The sequence below is a fragment of the Pinus tabuliformis genome, chromosome 7 (assembly GCF_031772625.1).
Source record: "Pinus tabuliformis cultivar Carrire ecotype Pingquan chromosome 7, CPIR1, whole genome shotgun sequence".
In the NCBI taxonomy this organism is placed as follows: Eukaryota; Viridiplantae; Streptophyta; class Pinopsida; order Pinales; family Pinaceae; genus Pinus; species Pinus tabuliformis.
In genome coordinates, this window is record NC_142293.1 from 1,556,088,371 (window position 1) to 1,556,108,382 (window position 20,012).

The 20,012-nt window shown below is 37.1% G+C and overlaps 2 protein-coding genes across 3 annotated transcripts; both read left to right on the top strand.

The window, feature by feature from the left end:
• Positions 1–720: 720 nt before the first annotated feature.
• Positions 721–5,041, top strand: LOC149253888 (uncharacterized). Of its 2 annotated transcripts, none has more exons than XM_089460041.1 (3): positions 721–1,629; positions 3,999–4,125; positions 4,243–5,041. In XM_089460041.1, the coding sequence occupies exons 2-3, from the start codon at positions 4,080–4,082 to the stop codon at positions 4,437–4,439; spliced, it is 243 nt and encodes an 80-aa protein (XP_089316167.1). In that variant the 5' UTR covers positions 721–1,629; positions 3,999–4,079; the 3' UTR covers positions 4,440–5,041. The 2 variants fall into 2 exon arrangements, with proteins under 2 accessions (XP_089316167.1, XP_089316166.1); XM_089460040.1 differs by lacking the exon at positions 721–1,629 and adding an exon at positions 1,743–2,864.
• A 13,986-nt stretch (positions 5,042–19,027) lies between these two features.
• LOC149253889 (benzyl alcohol O-benzoyltransferase-like) lies at positions 19,028–19,981 on the top strand. The gene is made up of 2 exons (XM_089454617.1): positions 19,028–19,459; positions 19,550–19,981. The coding sequence occupies exons 1-2, from the start codon at positions 19,028–19,030 to the stop codon at positions 19,979–19,981; spliced, it is 864 nt and encodes a 287-aa protein (XP_089310743.1).
• The last annotated feature ends 31 nt before the right edge of the window (positions 19,982–20,012 follow it).

Consider the following 20,012-nt stretch of genomic DNA (forward strand, 5'->3'; position numbering starts at 1 on the left):
TTCTTAGTCCTTCCCATCTCTCTGGTAGTCCAAGAGATTCAAAGTTGCGGTAATGGATTCTACAAGAGTTTGGACACCTTTCTTCCTTACCTCCTTCTTTTTCCCATAGATGCAATCCACTAATGAAGTGATACATGTGATCCTCATTTAAAATTTCTCTAATATCCAACATAAGGCCAAAATAATCTTTGATGAGGGGATGGATCCTCCTTGTATGCTTCAATACCATAAGATGATCTCTAGGAACCCACGCTTAATTCTCTAGTCCAAATTAAGCATTCAAAATTGCCTTCAACTCTTCCCAGGTTGATATATCATTAATGATACAACCAGATGCCATGTCTTCTACTCAATTCCTTTATCACAATTTTTGGGTTCATATGAGATACATAACAACAGAATTCATCTTGGCCTAATCAGAACATCCTAAACTTCCCAAGAACCTTAGCACTTCTAGTCCCATCATATGGTTCTAATTCCTTCAACTTCACTCTCAAATATGAACCTCTTGAATCCTGTCCAATGGCCTTATTCAATGCTGCAAACATATTGGCCTAGTCATGCGTCAAAGCCAAAAGAGAGGCCACCTAGTTTTCTAAGTGCTTCACACAATCCTCCCATATTTGGTTTTGAACCTGATTCACAGCCTTGGAAACTTCCTCAAGTACACCTACTCCCTCTTAGATAAATTCCTTTACGTCACCTAAATCATTTTTACGCCGTAAGGCGTTCCCTCTGAGAGGAACTCCCCTCCGTGCCGCGGTGTCTCGATATGGGCCCTTAGATCGATTGTTAGACGATGGAATAAACTACAGCCATCAGATCATCAGCTTTTTTAGAAACCAAGCGTCAGCGAAGAGAGGCCAAGCGTCGGCCAAGCGTCTGTGGATGGATGAGAGAGGACAGCAATCTGAGGCGATCCCCTTCGATCTGAACATCAGGGAGCTCTACGAAGCGGATCATGTCCCTTGACGAAGATGGCAAGGTGTGGTGAGGAGAGCCGTCCATCCATTCGGCGGTGAAGAAGTGACAGAAAAGCCATGGTACACAGTCAGCCGCTCGGCGGTGAAGAAGTGACAGAAAAGCCATGGTACACAGTCAGCCGCTCTGCAATCTCGAGCAGTGGGATGTGATGGCCCGACCCAAACCCAGGGAAGATTGCGACATGAGGCTTTTGGCTCTGCTCTTGCGACTCCATGAATGTCTCTATATTCCAACAAGCAAATGCCAATTATACCTTAAACAATTAAGATTCATTGCCATACTATTCGGATCTCTTATGGTTCTTTATATAATGAATGAGATTTCGTACTGTCCATCCAATGGGTTAATGGTTGTTTGTACCTTCAGTCTTCAGTCTGGTTATGATGTTAATGGGCTTTTTGTATCCTCTCTGTCTTTTGTATTCATCCTATTATGATGATAGCTGTTATCGGTTTGAAATAACCCACTATCATTTTCAGAGTGAAAATGCGAAATCCTCCCTTCTTTCCTTCCACATACCGATATTTCTTCCTCTGTTACTCCGGTTTATTGTGTAAATAATATATTCTTCCACATTCTGCGCTGAAAATGGTGTCAAACGACAAGGCCTCCGTCAGGAAGGAGCTCAACGATAAGCACAGAAAGGTAAAGCTTCAAGGTCTCATGTTTTTTCTTTGAATAGTTCCGAAAATGTTGTGGATTTTGATTTATCTGTAAATGGGCCGAAAGCCCTGGAATTTGCCATCTTATGAAGAATTAATCGGCTGGGTTTCTTAGAAATCAAGTATTTTATTGTCGCCGACCGTAATTTTGAACGGTCTTTGTCGAATTTCGATAATTTAGGCCATAGATCTTCTCTTAGATTCCCGGTCTCGACGATCCTGGGCTCGAATTCTTCTTTTTTGGGAGGATTTCTGTTATCTAGGGCCTGAAATTGTGTTGTTAGGGTTTCTTCTCATTTAGGTTTGTTTCTGTCGATACGCGCACTTCCACGGAGATTGCTTTTGTGCCAAAGTAATCCGAATAATATTTCATTGGAATATTAGGTGGTCGTCGTCATCTTTTTAATTGTTGGTTTTGGGGTATGCATTTCCGCCATGAGTTGTCCCTTTGATCACCCGCGTGATCCGTCTCTCTTATGACTTTCTTCTTGGTTAGTTGGACGAGGATCAATTTAAGTCATAAACTTAATTGCAAGTGCAAGCGTGGTTGGGAAATTGGCAACTTTTGACTGGAAAATTTGTTGGTCAAAATGTTGAGTTTATCGGAACGATTTCATGGAAAAAAATGTCGCTGGAGAGCGGGTTAAGTATACATCTCAGAAGCTGTGCCCTGACAGGATTTTTACACATTTTGGAATCTGATTCCTTTGGACAAAGCATGAAGAATTGTAAAGTTCCATTTAACAGCACGCTGAGGGCGTATGAGCAGTGGTAGATGTATCTGTTGATGGCCTTCGAGATAATTCACCTGCGGGATTTATGAAATGCAGGAGGTTGCCTTCTGGTTGTTTGATTCAGGACATGCCCAACGGGTATTTCAAGGTTGTGCCCGAATCTTATATCGCTGATAATGGGGAATAGGAATTATCAGGCGGGTACAGTAACCAATTAATCTCAGATGTAATGTATATGTGTTTGATGAGATATCAGGCGACACGGGTAGAGCATGCGGAGTATGATGTTAGTGGAGTGCACAGGCTTTACCGTTCTCCGTTAAATTCGGGGATTTTTTTCCCTTTCCTCCTTCGGAGTTTGTCCAATGAAGTCAGTTGTGTCATGTGTGGATAACGCCTGAAATTGAAGGGCTGCCGTTCGCAAGCTGTCATGATGATCAACCGGTGTTTGGTGTTGATATTGGTAGCATGAGGACGGATAGAGGTTGGTATTAGGAACGCGTACGAAGTTGTTTTCTGTGTGGATAATTTAAGAATGGGATTGGAAGCTTGGTGTTATTGTGAGTCAGTTAGGATTCCTATGGCTTTCTGGGATTCTTATTCTTTTCTTTATTTAGGATTCCTATGGCTTTCTGGGATTCTTATTCTTTTCTTTATTTATATTGTGGGTTGATTGAGTTATGAATTGAAGATGGACTTAAATTCAACAGCAGTTTGTATCATTGGAAAATGTCATACAGAAGAATTGTTATTTGGTATTGGTACCAGAAGACAATGTCTGGATGGAGTTGACATTCTGTATGGGATTGGAAGCTTGGTGTTATTGTGAGTCAGTTAGGATTCCTATGGCTTTCAGGGATTCTTATTCTTTGCTTTATTTATGTTGTGGGTTGATTGAATTGTGAATTCAAGATGGGCTTAAATTCAACAGCAGTTTGTATCATTGGAAAATGTCATACAGAAGAATTGTTATTTGGTATTGGTACCTGAAGACAATGTCTGGATGGAGTTAACATTCAGTGGTTGTGTTCGGTAAGAGGTGAAGCTGAGATGGTTTATGTTGTATTATAGAAATCTCCAGGAGCATATCAAGCAAATATTTTCGCTCTTGGACTTCGAAGAATAACAGTGGAAATTGGGTGTTTTTTCGCTACAGGAAATTGGAACCGTTTTTCCTTGATTTTAATATTTATGTCTATCTGTTAAAAACTTGAAATTAACGCAAATGCAATCACATCATTTTTTCAAGAAATATTCATGCTAAAATATCGGCCGGCTTTAACCAGAACTTATTATGAACATGCAGAAATATTCATGCTAAAAAATTGGTATAGGATCCGGAGTTGGGACTTCTAATTTCTGCCCTGAGAGACTATTTTTACTTTTGCTATTTCATAATTTTCTTCATAAATATTGATACCCCATTTCAACTAGAACTTCAACGGTTCAAGAGGGCCAAAAAGTATGAGACCCTTGTAATTATGCTGGTATGGTCGCTGGTATGGTCGCTTGATAAATGCTGGTATGGTGTTAGGTTCTTATCCCTTCATTGGTGACTCCTTGCAAGGCACATATGACAAGGTAAATGAATCTCTGCTGCTTTTGACTTTTCAAACAGGCCGGATGGAGGGAAATACTTATTTTGTTGTTACTAGTGGTGGCTTAGATTGTTCATGATCCACTTGTACTTCCAGAGGATATGAATCCAACACTTGCAAACTTACTCGAAGGTCTTCTTTGCAAGGGTAAGTGACTTTTCTCAATTGAATGTTTTACAGAGCAGATTTTAATTTTAAGAGTTGCATTGCTGCAAATTTTGAAATTCACCATAATAATCAAGCTGCCACTATTGGATTTCACAGATCCGAAGAAAAGGATGAGCTTAGAGGCTGTTGCAAGGCATCCGTGGGTTATGAAGGATTTCACGTCAACTGTGCAGGTTTTGGGGAAATGTGAACAGGGTAGCTCCAGATATCATTATGATCATCATGAGAAAACTGTAGCTTCCTTAACAGGGATGGTTATGGTTTTTATTTTTACATATTTCATGGCTGCTTAGTCATGGAAGAGATGCTGTGGTTCTTCAGAAGAAAGGGTTCCTTTTCTCATTGTATTTATATTGAGTTGCTCTATGATGCTTGTACATTGTATCTGCCTGTATGACTTTAGATATTCAGCGGCATACTTTAGTTGGACTTCCTTCTAATGCAATTGGGACCTCAAAGGAATATTATTTGACAGTTCTAAGCATGCAAATAATAATCAAGAATCACATGATATGGTGGCTAATGTTCAAACTTCAAACTTTCAAAGCACTTCACTGTCAAGAGCTCTGGGGAATTCTTCAAGATATCGGTGTGTCAGTTGCAGATTATGTGCTGGTAAGGTTGCAGCAAGCAAGTTCAGTGTCTCTGTTGTAAAATATGTGCTGTTAAGATGTAGCAATCAAGTTCTTCATACTAGGAATTCCCTGGTGTAATTCACAATCAAATAATATTGCAATTTGTGCATCCTCCTTGTAAAGGGATGTGAGGCGGAGGGTTTTAAGCACCTTGTGCATGTAATAACTCTATTTATGATAGCTTATTTTTTACGGCTTTGTGCAACCTGTTTTCAAGCTAGGTTGGTTGCCAGTCCAAATATCTGCAGAGATCTTGGCCATTTCAAATTGATCTAGAATCGGTCAAGTTAGTTTTCTTGTAGTGGAATATTATAAAGACCTTTCCTTTTATGGTTGTGGTACACAACTTGACGAGTGTAACAATAGAAAAGCAAGCTAATTGTGTGGCCAGGTTTTTCATGGCAGTGATGGAACTATCCCTGAATAAAATGGTCATATGGGGCTTCATATTTAGATTGTGATTTTTATTCTTATCTATATGTTCTTCAGAAAGGATTAATACACAACCCTAAAAACCCTGTTATCCCCTTTGACAAGCCATTTTACAAATATTTGGCTGTACTCACTGGAGCTGGATTGATTGCAGTGGTAATGATTTGGGACTAGTTCTAGAGTGGCGGTAATGGTTTGGGACTAGCTGCAAATTTTGCCAATATAAAGTTCAAATATCATGGGAGGGGAGAGGAGGGGACGGCTTGAGTTGATGATGAGAGCCCTACTGCTGCTATTTTTCCCTCTACCATCCCTGGAAATTGACGCTATGGTTGTAACTATGCCAGTGCTCTGCTCTATTGGTCATGGTTTTCTTCGGCCCTTCCTACTCAGAGATCAGGTTCATTTCTAGCTTATATCCTCTGTGTATCACTGTCTTATTTGTCTCTTTTTGGGTAAAGTAAATGCCTCTTAAATGGAAAAAGAATGGTTGTTTTTTTTTCTTTTGTCCCATGAGGTTTTTGGCCCACATGTATGCACGGTTCAATCACTAGACATATTTGTATATTGAGTTTTTTTATTTGTGTTTGGTAGCGTTAAGAATATTATGCGACTTATCTGGTTTTTTTTTATTACCTGCATGAAGGTTTGAAGGATCTATTTGTTGAGATATTTGCTACCAGACCTGCACACTGAGAAACAGCTGCATTTACTGAAAGCTAAATGAAATTCAGTTGGATGATAAGAATGAAACAGCTATATGCTATCAAAGGAGAAACTTTATTACCTTGTTGATTCTGTTACTTCTACAGCGAATCAGCCCACTCATTGATGCCTTCATAGGCAGTCCTTAATGGCTATTAGCCAAGCTATCCAGATTCAAGACAGTATGAAACATCAAACAGTTCTCCAAAATTCCTTCGTTAGGCTAGTGCTTAGGTACACACTGGAAGCTTGAATCTCTTTTTCAAGCTCTTTTTCTTAATGAAGTCGTGTGGCCTGCTTCCTATTTGTAGTTGGCATTTAGAGAGTTTATAGATCCCCTCAGTTGCCATACAAGCATTGCAAGCACCACAAGCAAAGTTATGATTAGAGGCCTGGCTTCACAATTCTACAGACAAAAAGGTACAAGACGAGGGTGGAACCTCAAGCAAAAGAAACTCCATAAAGCAGCTAACAAAAGTTAAAACGGAATTGGTGAACTTTGCCAAGTGGCAATCCTCAAAACCACTTGTTCAATTGAAAATGAACCCATTCCCCTGGATATCTTAGAGACACAGAGGCCAATTCTACAAATATTGCCATTACAGTGCTCAGAAAACTACACTGAAGAACACCAAAATATTCTATTGAAATATGGCATCTTTGCAAAATTTCAGGCTGGCTTGCAAAAGAAGAATCTTTGTTGCTGAATGGATAGGCTATAGGAAGTTGGAACTGCATTAGAAGTATTTTTTCTGCCAAATGGTCCCAACAAATATGGTAGCAAAGGTGAATCCATGACACCTATCCTTAGAAGCAGGAAAGATGAATCCATGACACCTATACTAAGAAGCAGCAAAGGCGAATCTGCGACAACTATACTTACAAGTAGCAAAGGTGAATCCATGACACCTATTCTTAGAGGAAGCAATCACTGGAGGAATACTGAAAGGACATAATTTCAGCTTGAATTTTGGGACTGAAGGAAAAATTGGAAATAAAGACGTGAGATAAATCATAGAAAATATATCCAATATATCAAAAAGAAATTATTGCCAAACATTACACATTTATCAAACAATCTATCCATAGAATGGAAAAAAAAAAAAAATTGGTCAAATTCAATTTCAGGGCTCTTGACACAGTTATTTTTCCCCGCAGAGATAAACCCGTAATTTCATTCATAGAAATGAGTGAAAATTACATTCCTTCAATACACATGGTGTGTATTCATATATCAAAGAAGACCAAAAAGGAAATGCAGCTGTGAGAGCTCATATAGGGCCGAGCTCTTGCCCAAACACAAAGCTGTAAGATTCTTTTTTATTTCAGAGACAATTTCAATTGCATATGATTCATGAACATCAGAGCCTTCTCCGTCATCTAGTAAGTTTTTGCCCAGAATTTCCAATCTTGACCTTGGAGATTTTTCTTCGGTCCCATCACTGCCTTCTACGGTTGGAGAAACATATGAAGACTCCTGAAAAGAGCTAGAATAAAAGCCTCTTTTCTGATTGACATAAGACTTGTTAAGTTCTGGCATCCAATCTTTCCAAGGTTTCATTTTCTGCGGTGCAGAGGGGGATTGTGAAGGAGTGGGAGAGGGCAGATGTTGAGTCATAAGGTGCATCTGCTCCCTAGGTGCCAAGACATTACAATGCTATCCAATAACATACCTACAATTACTCCAGCTTTTCCTTTTGGTGTTTAGAAGAACTAGATATTTTTTCTCATACATATCCGATGTATCCAGGCTTGTGATTGTTGTTCCAATCTTAACTTCATTGACAAGCTCTTCCTTTTGCTAAGAAGCACACAGTAAATTTCTTCACAAAATGATACTATTATGGGCATTCTGCCTATTTGAATCAAAGGGTGATGCAGTTGGAAATGGAATGTACTTTCCTAAGAAGCACACAGTAAAGTCAGAATGATATTTCAGGTGCTTCTAATCACATAAACTTGGACTCTGCAAAGATTGGAGAAATCAGGGAAGAAGACACTGTGTGGCAGCTCTTTGAAGCCATGGAAATAGGAGATTTGGAACCAATGCACTCTACGCAAGGAATGGAAGAAGCTGACAGCTGTAACATCTTTTATTTTTCTGATGTATTTCAAGGTTTTACTAATACTAGGAAGCTTTTACAGCATTTATACTTGTGTGAACTGTTGGAAATCTTTGTTATTAAGCTGGAAATTTTAGACATGGAGCTGGAATGCCTAGCTTATCTGGAATTTCAAAGAACAATGTACTTCTGTTGTTACGTAGGGTAACTGTTTATATATATTCAATTAAAACATTTTTATTTTACAATCATTTAACAATTAATTTATAACCAATCAACTATTAAATTAATACAAAACATCAATACTTTATAATAAAAACATGATATGACCATTAAACTAACATTCAAAATCTCATGAGGCCACAAAAAAACACCCCTTACAATGTGTAGAACTACAACAACCACAGATCAGTAGAGCTCCTCATCAAATATCCAAGATTATTGCCATGCACATTCCAGACCCATGTAAATACACAAAAGCAAATTCTCCATTCCTTTCTCAAACAGTGAATTGAACTTTCTTATTAAAAGAGTTTTATATTTTAATTCCCTCAATACAAATACTAAGCATGCCTTGGGGGACTTTCTGGTGATCGTTAAGCAGTGATAAAACTTGCAATAGTTGTTTTCCAAGCTACAGCAACTGAAGTTGTTTCCCACATCACAGAAACTCGTTTATGACACTGGCACAAAACTATATTGTCATAAGCTTTATTAAGTATGCGTTTAAGTTCCTCTTTTACAACTAGTTGAGAAATGCCTTTTTCACTCAATTAAAATATTGCTCATAGTTAAATGCTATCAGATCTAAAGTAACAGCCAAGGAGTGTGCCCTCCTGGCTGGCATAACTCAAGTAAATAATGACTTTCCAGCAGGTCACCCTAATGTAACTCCTCATTGATGGTTCCCTTCATGTAATCAGTAAAGTTAACTCCCTCATGAACCTCTAACGCTGGTTGTAACTATTTATACCAGCAGGACTGCAGATCCAAAAATAATTGAAATAACCATCTCAAGTACTGTGCCTTCCTCTGCTGTCATAAATGAATGTGGACAGGCCCAAAAGTAGCATCAAATCAGCACCTTTCCTCTGCTGTTAAGTTAGTAGCATCAAATCAGCACCTTTCCTCTGCTGTTAAGTTATCCCTGCTGCTGGTTATAACTCCCATCACAAGCACGCCCAATTTCTTGTTGTAGATACTGTGTTTGGGCTTCAAAGGAGTGCCCCATATCTTGATATATCTCCTCAAAAGAACACTCGAACTTCTGAACATAACCCACAGCCACATACTTTTACTGCAGTGCCCTATCTTATGCAAATCTGCCCTGGAAACAATGGGAAACATGCAGGAATGTGGCACAAATGTCCATGATTGAAGTGGCCACAAATCGACTTTGATTTAACTTGAAAGATATTATCATGAAAGGTACTTCGAGCTTTTGCATCCTTGGTAGAAGTAATGAAGGAACTTCCTTACATTTATTTTTACTATGCCCTTAATCAATACCGGTGTGGAAAGAAGTTGAACATCAGACCTCACTTCAGCATTTGTGGGATAAATTGATCCTGGAAGATTGCTTTCAAGAGCACTTTAATAGAAGAGAGCTGAAGAGAGCTGAAAAATAACACAAAATCAAATATCAGTGATAAGACTTTGGGCATAAAGAGAGCATCTTTATTTTTCTATTAACTCTTTATTTTTCTATTAGCATAAAGAGTTAATAATGCACGCTCATGTTAATAATGCATGCATGCTCATGAAAATGAGGATGTAGCATGACAAGAATAAATGAACCATTTAAGACAAACCTTGTCATGCTATCAAGGATTCTAAGGATTTAAAAATATCATCTTTTAATATCGATGGACATTATCACGACCAAATGCACACCAAGTGTAAGAAATATTATTTTCAGTGTCAACAATCTAGCACATTCAAAACTAATATTACAGGCAACTGCCATTTATGCCAAGTCTCCTTTCCTTGCACAGCATAACATCTCAATCTAGTTGCAAGTTAAACATGAAAAAAATTGTGTAATTAAAAATTGAAAAATAGTTGGCTTTGAATACATAATGAATACAAAAATTGTAATATAGATTTCAGTTTTGACTTATGAGTTACCATTTCAAGTTTGTACAATACCCGAAATTTCCAGCATCTCCCCATTCAACTCTCTTCGTCTGCAATCTTCACTATCTGAGTTCCAAGTTCTAGAATAATTGCAATTTTTCTTTGAAATCGCTTCCTTCTAAAGCTCAGATAGAAACATTACAATGCCTAGGAATTAGACACAAGAAGCAGCCCACTTGAACAATTAAAGTGGCCCTTGAGGGGCAAACAATTGAACACGAGGACTTTCATTTGGTTAAGCTGTCGTGACAGCGCGTACTTTTCTGTCAAAATCACCCAGAGATTTGCACATGGCTCCAATTGCTTATTCATGGCTCAAGAAATTTAACTTTAGTGGTTGCCTTAACATTTGTACATTTGTATGTTAAGGCAACCACTAAAGTTAAATTTCTTGAGCCATGAATAAGCAATTGGAGCCATATGCAAATCTCTGGGTGATTCTGACAGAAAAGTACGCGCTGTCACGATAGCTTAACCAAATGAAAGTCCTCGTGTTCAGTTGTTTGCCCCTGAAGGGCTACTTTAATTGTTCAAGTGGGCTGCTTCTTGTGTCTAATTCCTAGGCATTGTAATGTTTCTATCTGAGCTTTAGAAGGAAGCGATTTCAAAGAAAAATTGCAATTATTCTAGAACTTGGAACTCAGATAGTGAAGATTGCAGACGAAGAGAGTTGAATGGGGAGATGCTGGAAATTTCGGATATTGTACAAACTTGAAATGGTAACTCCTAAGTCAAAACTGAAATCTATATTACAATTTTTGTATTCATTATGTATTCAAAGCCAACTGTTTTTCAATTTTTAATTACACAAATTTTTTCATGTTTAACTTGCAACTACATTGAGATGTTATGTTGTGCAAGGAAAGGAGACTTGGCATAAATGGCAGTTGTCTCTAATATTAGTTTTGAATGTGCTAGATTGTTGACATTGAAAATAATATTTCTTACACTTGGTGTGCATTTGGTCGTGATAATGTCCATCGATATTTTGTTCCAGTTTTTTGGTGGCTTGTAAGTTCAATGCATTATATCTTTATTTGTGATGTTTTTCGAAATTTCCATTTTATCATTAAATTCTTTCTATTCATTTGTTGAGGATTTGGTAAATTAATATCTAACATTAAGAAAAATAATATTTACAAATCATTTTTTTGAGCAGCTGGAAAGGCATGACCCCTTTGAAAGTTGTAAGAGTAGGCACGTAGGCACAAGAAGAAGATCTAGAGTTGATGTTTGAGACATTTCTGAAGCACTGAAGACAGATAATGAATTTGGCATGCTTGCAACATTTAAATTTGACAAGTTTTGGGATTCTTTCCAATTCTTTGGATTAGAATGCCGACAACCCTTTTCTAAGAATTTTCTATCCCTGGGCATGTTCTTGTTTAGTCCATAATTTATGTTTTAATTTGCTAAATATACAATGAAATATAAAACAAATAAGTAAGCCAAATCCCCTTCAATCAACCTTCTAAAAAGGTGTGAGCATTGTGAGTCATCTGCCATGCTCCAGTGTTTATGTTATTGAAGAAACATAGAATGACTAAATGTTGAACCAATTGTTTCAGTTACCAGGCTTTTCTATCTGTTTAAATTCCTGCAATTACAGTCTTTTGACACATAGGCTTCCCTTCTGTACGGACCTGATCAAAGGCACTCTCCTTGGATGTGACATGCTTGAGATTAAAATCTTGAATTGAGTCAACTTCTGCCTTGCTTAACATGACAAAGCTTTCCACCCCCAAAGCTATGATATTTTTTGTCCCTTTTCTTCATGAAGTGTTTGCCTGTTGTGAACTCAACCTCTACATGCAGATTGCTCTCTGTAGTTTGGTTAACAAAAAACAATTTTCTGCTTAGACCAGGAATTTAAAAAAGTGTTTTTGAACATAAACTTTACCAGTTAGATGTAGTGTTAAAGACCACCACAACAAATGTCAAAGCAATTTGTAGTGGTAATTAAATATCTCTTGCTTGCGTTAATAGAGAACGCTTTTCATGGGCACATTTTTAAAGAACATATCATTAGCTTAGTGTTAATGCATTTAAAAGATCGTATTACAATTCTGTTTCAATTTCCTTTATGTTTTCTCTTTTTCTCTCTTTCAATTTCCAGTTTTTAAAGTTGAAATGAGCTCTAATCTACAATGTTATGTATTGATAAACGCAATAAGACCTTTATCTCTGACAAAGTTTTTTCGAAATTAATAGATTGCTAACATTTGTTATCTATAATTTTCACAACAAAATCTGTGAGCATTCAAGTTGTCTGTAAATTTCAGATATCAGCGAGAAGAAGCAAGAATTGAAGCTTTGGTAAATCTCAAGACTTCCAAATCTGAAGCTGCAACAAAAAATCTTAAGGTATAAGGAGTGTGCCTATAAATATTGGTAGACATTTAGGAATATTTCTATAATTCTGGTCATTTACAACATTTAGAAAAAGTGAATAGACATGTTGATATTCAGGTCATTGACCTAATGCACACACTATATGGATAATGGATTTCCGCACGCTTTGGTAAATCTCAAGACAATGCACACACTATATGGATAATGGATTTCCACACGCTTTGGTAAATCTCAAGACTTCCAAATATGAAGCTGCAACAAAAAATCTTAAGGTATAAGGAGTGTGCCTATAAATATTCGTACACATTTAGGAATATTTCTATAATTCTGGTCATTTACAACATTTAGAAAAAGTGAATAGACATGTTGATATTTAGGTCATTGACCTAATGCACACACTATATGGATAATGGATTTCCGCACTTTATGCCTTACGGCGTTTCCTTTGCAACATCTGGTGCAAATGCTAGTTTATTTCCTTATACTCACCTGCATGTGCCTGTATAACACCTATCATCTGTGCTATAATACCTTCAATTAAAACAACCTTATTTCCATTTGTAGAGGCATCCTTGTTCACTGAGCTCCCTCTAGTGTTCACCATCTTGACCTACCAAAGAAACCTACATAGATATCCTAGATATGTCCCTTCTAAAGTCTATAGAAGTAAATTTTCCAATCAGTCTTACCCTAATATAATACCAACTTTATGTGGTAAATAGTTTCACACCTCTATCTCTTTAGCTTTGATTACACCTCTGTTGGTGAAGAGCTGTATATCTTCCTTCTTTAGCATTCTTCTACTTCGATACAATGTTCGTGTGTTGAATAGCATACCACTATCTTTACTTCAACTCTGATACCACCTTTGTGTGTTGAACAACTACTTACACCAATTAAGCTTTGATACCACCTATCATGACCCCAGGTCTACACACTATTATGTGGTGCTTTTGGTGCACCATGACCCCTAAGCATGCATCACTAATGTGTTTCACAACTAACTAATACTAGAACAAATTTATTTCACCCAAAATAGGCCTCATAATACGCTACTTATTGAATTTTTCCTACCTTAAATTATGTAATTATAGAATATATCATAACATCATTATAGGACCAATTTTTTGCATTGTCACATTCATCAACATCATAAATTGATTAAACTTCATGTAAATCAATAAGTCACAGTTCATTAAACTTCATTGAAACATTCTACATCCTCGTGACCTTCTAGTGTTATTTCTTATTAAATAGCGCAAACTACCAAATTTTAGGCAATGTCAGCCCTCTCACACAACCCCATCTCTTTATAATATAAAATAACCAAAATTCAGCTTGTCGCCAAATGTTGTGCATCTTGGTCCTTCGGCATGACCCTCACACATAAAATTACAAAGCAACAGAACTCAAGCAGTTTAGCCCTCTGGCATGACCCTCGCACATAAAATTACAAAGCAACAGAACTCAAGCAGTTTAGCCCTCTGGCATGACCCCCACACTTATCAAACACAAATGAGAGTTAAAAGGGCTCCATAGCCTACAATTATAGCTCGCAAAAATTCATCTAAATGACAAAGAATGAAAACGAAAATATGGAGTAGAGATTGCTCTTCTCAATATTCAAAATGGCTAAATAGATTACAGTGTAAACATCAATAATAAATTACTAAAGTGACACCTATGGAGTAGAACTGAAATAAAATTGATTGTCTATAACACCTAGCAGACAACAGAATCAAATGTGATGACACATAACAGAAAGTGAGATTAATATCTCAACATCCCCTCCTAATCTCAATTGTTACATGTAGAGACACTTACAATGCCTAATTGTTGTCTTTTAAATTCAAATGCATTCTTTCCCAATGGTTGTGTGACGATATTTGCAAGCTGATCTTTGGAACCACAAAAAGCAAGTACTGTGTCCCCATCATTGGCAAGATCACAGATGAAATGAAAACATGTGCTAATGTGCTTGCTCTTTTTGTGGAAAACATGATTTTTTGATACATAAATTGTTGAACTATTATCACAGTAAATTGGTGTTGGTTCATTTTTAACATTTGATAGATCTTTCAATAATATTCTCAACCACACTGCTTGACAGACTGCTGAATTTGCTGCTACATATTCTGTCTTTGCAAAATATATTGAAACGATTGGTTGTTTCTTGGATTCCCATGAAATAAGATTGGTTTCAAGATGAAAAACATACCCTAAGGTGCTTTTGTGATCATCTAAACTCCCTGCATAATCGTTGTATGTATAATCTATTGTCCCTGCAATATACCTTAAGATCCTTTTTACAACCTTCCAATGATAAATCTTAGGTGAATACATAAGCTTGGAGACAAAACTTGCTGCAAACAACTATCATGTCTATTTGAAGTGAGATATAACAAACTACCAACTAAACTTTTATATAACGTGGGATCAAGTAGTAGTGCTACACCTTCTTTTGTCAATTTTGTGTCTTGAGAAATTGGTGTATCAACTGGTTTACAATTGGTCATTCTAAACTTTTGAATGATGTTAGTAGCAAATTTTTGTTGACCAACAAAAATTCCATTAGCAGATTGGTTAATTTCAATGCCTAAGAAGTATTTCATGACTCCTAGATTTGTCATATAATATTTTTTTTGCAGTGCTTCTTTGAAATCTTCTAACATCATATTTCCCGTATAAATAAGATCATCTACATAAAGGTATACAATAAGAATTTTACCTTCATGAGATTTGGTACACAAAGTTGGTTCATGACTTCTTCTGTAAAACCCACTTTTGATGAGATAGGTGTCAATATGAATGTACCAAGCTCTTGGAGCTTGTTTCAAATCATAGAAATCTTTCTTCAATTTGTATACATTATGCTCATGTCTTGGAACTTCAAAACTAGGAAGTTTCTCTACATAAACTTCTTCCTGTAATAAACCATTTAGGAAGGAAAATTTTACATCAAGATGATAGAATTTCCATTTATGTTGATCTGTTGTAGTTAAAATGGCTCTCATAGTGTCTAACCTTGCTACTGGAGCAAATTTTTCACCATAATCGACACCAAACTGTTGTGGAAATCCTTTGGAAACCAGCCTTGCCTTATGTTTCTCAATTTCTCCTTTTTCATTCAGCTTGGTCTTATATACCCATTTTACACCAATTCTAGTTTTGTCTCTTGGGAGATCAACTAATTCCCAAGTCTATTTCTTCTCTATGGTAGCAATTTCTTGGTTCATTGCATCAACCAATGTTTTTATTTAACTACTTCTTCAAAATGGGTTGGTTGAGATGAAAGAAATGCAAACATATTATGCTGGTCAAACTCATGCTCCTGCTCATATATTTCTCTGATGCTTCTTGTTTTCTGACTGTCTTCTAAAGATGTTGAATCACTAGTGGATTCACTTCTTGAAGATGTACCATTTTCAGAATGGTATGGTTCTTCTTGAACCTGCAATATTGGTGGCTGTGGTGGATAAAAAGACTGATTTGAAGATTCATCAACATTATTAGACCAAGATTTATTTTCAAAAAATTGACATCTCTGCTTAAAACAAACTTCTTGGTAACTGGATTATAAAGTCTGTAGGACTTTGACTGCTCACTATAGCCTACGAAAATACATCTTTCACTCCTATCATCAATCTTCTTTCTTAGCTACTCAGGAATATGAGAAAAATATAGTGATCCAAAAATTCTAAAGTGAGATACATTTACCCATTTACCATCCCATGCTTTTTGAAGTATTGTATCTTGGATACTAGTTGTTGGAGATCTATTGAGAACATACACTGTTGTTGAAGCTGCTTCAACCCAATAATTATTTGACAAATTCTTCTCATGAAGAATACATCTGACCATGTTCATAATCGACGGATTTTTTCCTTTCTTCTACTCTATTCAGCTGTGGAGTATATCTTGTTGTGTTCAGCATGATGATTCAATGTTGTTGAAAAAATATTTGAATTCATTGGAGTTGTACTCTCCTCCTATGTCAGATTTGAGTACTTTCAAAGGCTTTCCATTCTCCTTTTCTTCTTCTGCTTTGAACTCTTTAAATCTTGAGAAAGTATTTGATTTATTTTTGAGAAAATGAATGTCAAAAAATTTATACTACCACAAATGGATTGTGTTTGCATTGGACCACATATATATGTATGGAATAGATCTAAAATCTCTTTTCTCTAGAGGAAGATCTGGGAAAGCTATCTCTTTTATGCTTGGGTCGAACACAAATTTCACAATTACAATATTTTTCATTCATAGTAGGGAGACGAATGACCATTACATGTTTCTGAAGCTGAGTTAGACTCTTGAATGGTATGTGACCATATCTAGAATGCCATAGTTGAGACTCATCTATCCTTGACACATTGTGGACTCAAGATTGTGAGAGATTTCGACTTCTAAGAGTCAAAGGAAACATCATATTCTTTGTTTTTTCAACCTTTGTTATCAGTATTCTATTGGGAGGTTTGTCATAGATATAACATGTGTTCCCTTGAAATATTACATCATAACCATGTTCCATCAGTTGTCCTACACTAATGAGTTTATGCTTCAGATGTGAAACATAATAAACATCTAGTATGTATTTCTACTGATTTTGTTTAGTAAGAATAGGGACAATACCTTTTCCTTTAGCTTTAATGCAAGAATGATCTCCAAGAGTAATTTCTGATGTTATGGAAGAATCCAGATAAGAAATATTTTTATTACCTTCCATATGATTGTTGTAGCCATTATCCAACAACTAAAGATCCTTTTTGTGAGTGTCTTCAGAAATATGGCAAGAAAGAAACATTGTTTTAGAGGATTATCCTTCATTTTTGGAGAGATGGACATTTCCTCTTTGCTGATCTGACTATTTTTTTCTGCATTCATGTTCATAATGCCCAAATTTCTTACAGTAATAGCATTGGACATTAGATTTTCTCCATGGTCTGCTTCTCTGAGTTTGGTTTTGTGGAGGTCTCCATTGCTCTGCTGCATGATGATGTTCTGATCTTCCTCTACTTTAGCCTCTACCTCGCTTATTGCCACCTCTATATCCTCTACCTCTGCCTCTACCAAAAGAAAGTTGTGCTTTGAAAGCTTGTTCCATAGAATCTTCTGCCAAGTTGAGTATTGTTTCGTGTGTCATAAGTGATCTAGTCAAATGTTCTATTGATAAAGTTATAAAATATTTGGATTCCAGAATGGCTATTACAATCATTTCATATTTCTTAGGCAGGCTTCGAAGGACATTTTCAACAATTTTATGATCTATAATGGATTCAACAATGAGTTTGATCTGATTGACTATTCCCATGACTCTAGTCATGAACTGATCCACATTTTCTGTGTCAGACATTTTTAGGGTTTCAAAATATGCTCTGAATATATGCAATTTAACTATCTTCACTGTATCATTACCTTAATACAAAACTTTCAAGATTTCCCAAGGTTCATGTGTTATGAATATTCCAGTTATCTTGTCGAAATAGAGTCATCGACTGAGTTTTGTATCCAAAATTTGGCTATGTGCTCTTTCTTTCTGAGTTCAATAGCTAACATCCTCTGATTATTGGTCATGACCTCCCATGCTTCTTGGGTCGGCTCTACATAGGAAGTCTGAAGTGTATCCCAACAATCTTGGGCTTGCAAGAATGTCTTCTTTCTCAAATACCAAAACTCGTAATTTTTTCCAAGCAAAATTGGGGTCTGTGGCAAGGCGCTGCAGGAAGTCATTTCTTCAAATATAGATTTGCGCCCCTTTTTTTAAATTTTCTTTTAAAAGAAATGAATCTTCCTTTCAAAAAATCCTCTTTTCTCAATAAAAGATGCTCCCATCGGCTCCTCCTTAAAAAAAAAACTTCTAAACAAAACCCTTTTTTTTTAAAACAATCACTTATACATAATAATAATTAAAAAAAACACTTTTTGAAATGAGACACTTCCTTTTTAAATCGTATCACTTTCAAATTGTATTTAAAACATGGTTTTCATAAAACCTTTGAAATAATGTGGAGGATTCTCTTCTACGTACGAGTCAAGGGCTACCAAAAAAAAAATTGCTTTAACCAAATTACCCTTGAAAAAAAACGTTTTTTTGAGCCTTTGAAACTCATTTGTCGCTTTGCACGAGCCTTGAAATTTTAACTTCATTGATTCTTTTGCCGTGTGCGCAGCTCCAACGGGATCTGCTGCACAATTGCGCACGTCATTCAATGCACATGGTGCACATATTTTAATTTTTCGACAATTTCGTATGAGAATACGACTCACTGCATGAAAAAACACGTTTTTTTAGCCTTTGAAACTCATTTGTCACTTTGAAATTTTAACTTCACTGATTCTTTTGCCGTGTGCGCAGGGCAAGAGCTAACGAGTCTGCCATGGGGCACTAAATGCACTCGTATAGTTTTTAGTTTTTTATAACACCCGCGTCATTACTTTTATTTATCTATCACAGAGCGCGCGTGTTATAAAAATGCAACGCACTGCATCTTGCTCTGCTCATCTTCGATTGCGTGCTCGCTTCATAGCCTTTCATTGATTCTCCACAGCCTTGTTTTCATGGCACCTCTACAAATGAAAATCACCAAAAAGCCGGCTATCCTTGTCACTCCTCTCCTGCCTACTCCCAAAGGGTTGCTATACCTTTCCAATCTAGATGATCAACCGTCTCTCAGATTTCATATTCCCGTCCTTCAATTCTATCGGTTCGATCTGTCGAAAAAAGGTGAGGATCCCGCCAAAGTTATCAGAGAAGTGTTGGCGAAGGTTTTGGTGTTTTACTATCCTTTAGCCGGAAGATTGAGAGAAGCGCCCTTCGGTAAGCTCCTCGTGGACTGCACCGGCGAAGGCGTGCTGTTTGTGGAAGCTGATGCCGACGTTTCCATGGACGAATTCGGAGACCTGTACCCACCTTTCCCCTGCTTGGATCATCTGCTGCATGATGTGCCAGGCTCGGAAACTATTACCAATTCTCCCCTCCTCCTCATTCAGGTTAATTGATAACTCATTTTTTGATGAGCGAAATTCATATTCCAATGGAAATTATGTTTTTTTAACGTGTTGCTTATCACGATATTTCAGGTAACGCGGTTGAGATGCGGAGGGTTCATTTTCGCCCCTAGTTTGAATCACACTAAGAGCGACGCGCTTGGCCTCGTTCAATTCTTGAAAGCTCTCGGCGAAATGGCGAGAGGCGCTGCGAGGCCTTCGGTTCGTCCAGTCTGGGAAAGAGAAATCCTCCGACCGCGGACGAATCCCACAGCTAAATTCCCCCACTACGAATATGATCAAATCGAAGACAAAGACGGGCAGATGGCGAACATGAAGGAGATGAGGCAGAGTTCATTCTTTTTCGGGCCGAAGGAGATCGAGTCACTGAAGAGACAAGCAGTAGGGCAAGGCAAGTGCCCGACCTTTGAAGTTCTATCGGCCTGTTTGTGGCATTCCAGAACTAGGGTTCTCCAACTGCCCGCTGAGCAGGAAGTTCGGTTCATATTCATGCTAGATGGCTGAGCGAGATTCGACCCGCCGATTCCCAAAACTT

Bases quoted from the DNA above. Each gene is read 5' to 3' on its own strand.
- LOC149253888 (XM_089460041.1), top strand. From the start codon at position 4,080: ATGAATCCAACACTTGCAAACTTACTCGAAGGTCTTCTTTGCAAGG. The intron at 4,126-4,242 runs GTAAGTGACTTT...TGGATTTCACAG, and splicing joins CGAAGGTCTTCTTTGCAAGG to ATCCGAAGAAAAGGATGAGC.
- LOC149253889 (XM_089454617.1), top strand. From the start codon at position 19,028: ATGGCACCTCTACAAATGAAAATCACCAAAAAGCCGGCTATCCTTGTC. The intron at 19,460-19,549 runs GTTAATTGATAA...ACGATATTTCAG, and splicing joins CTCCCCTCCTCCTCATTCAG to GTAACGCGGTTGAGATGCGG.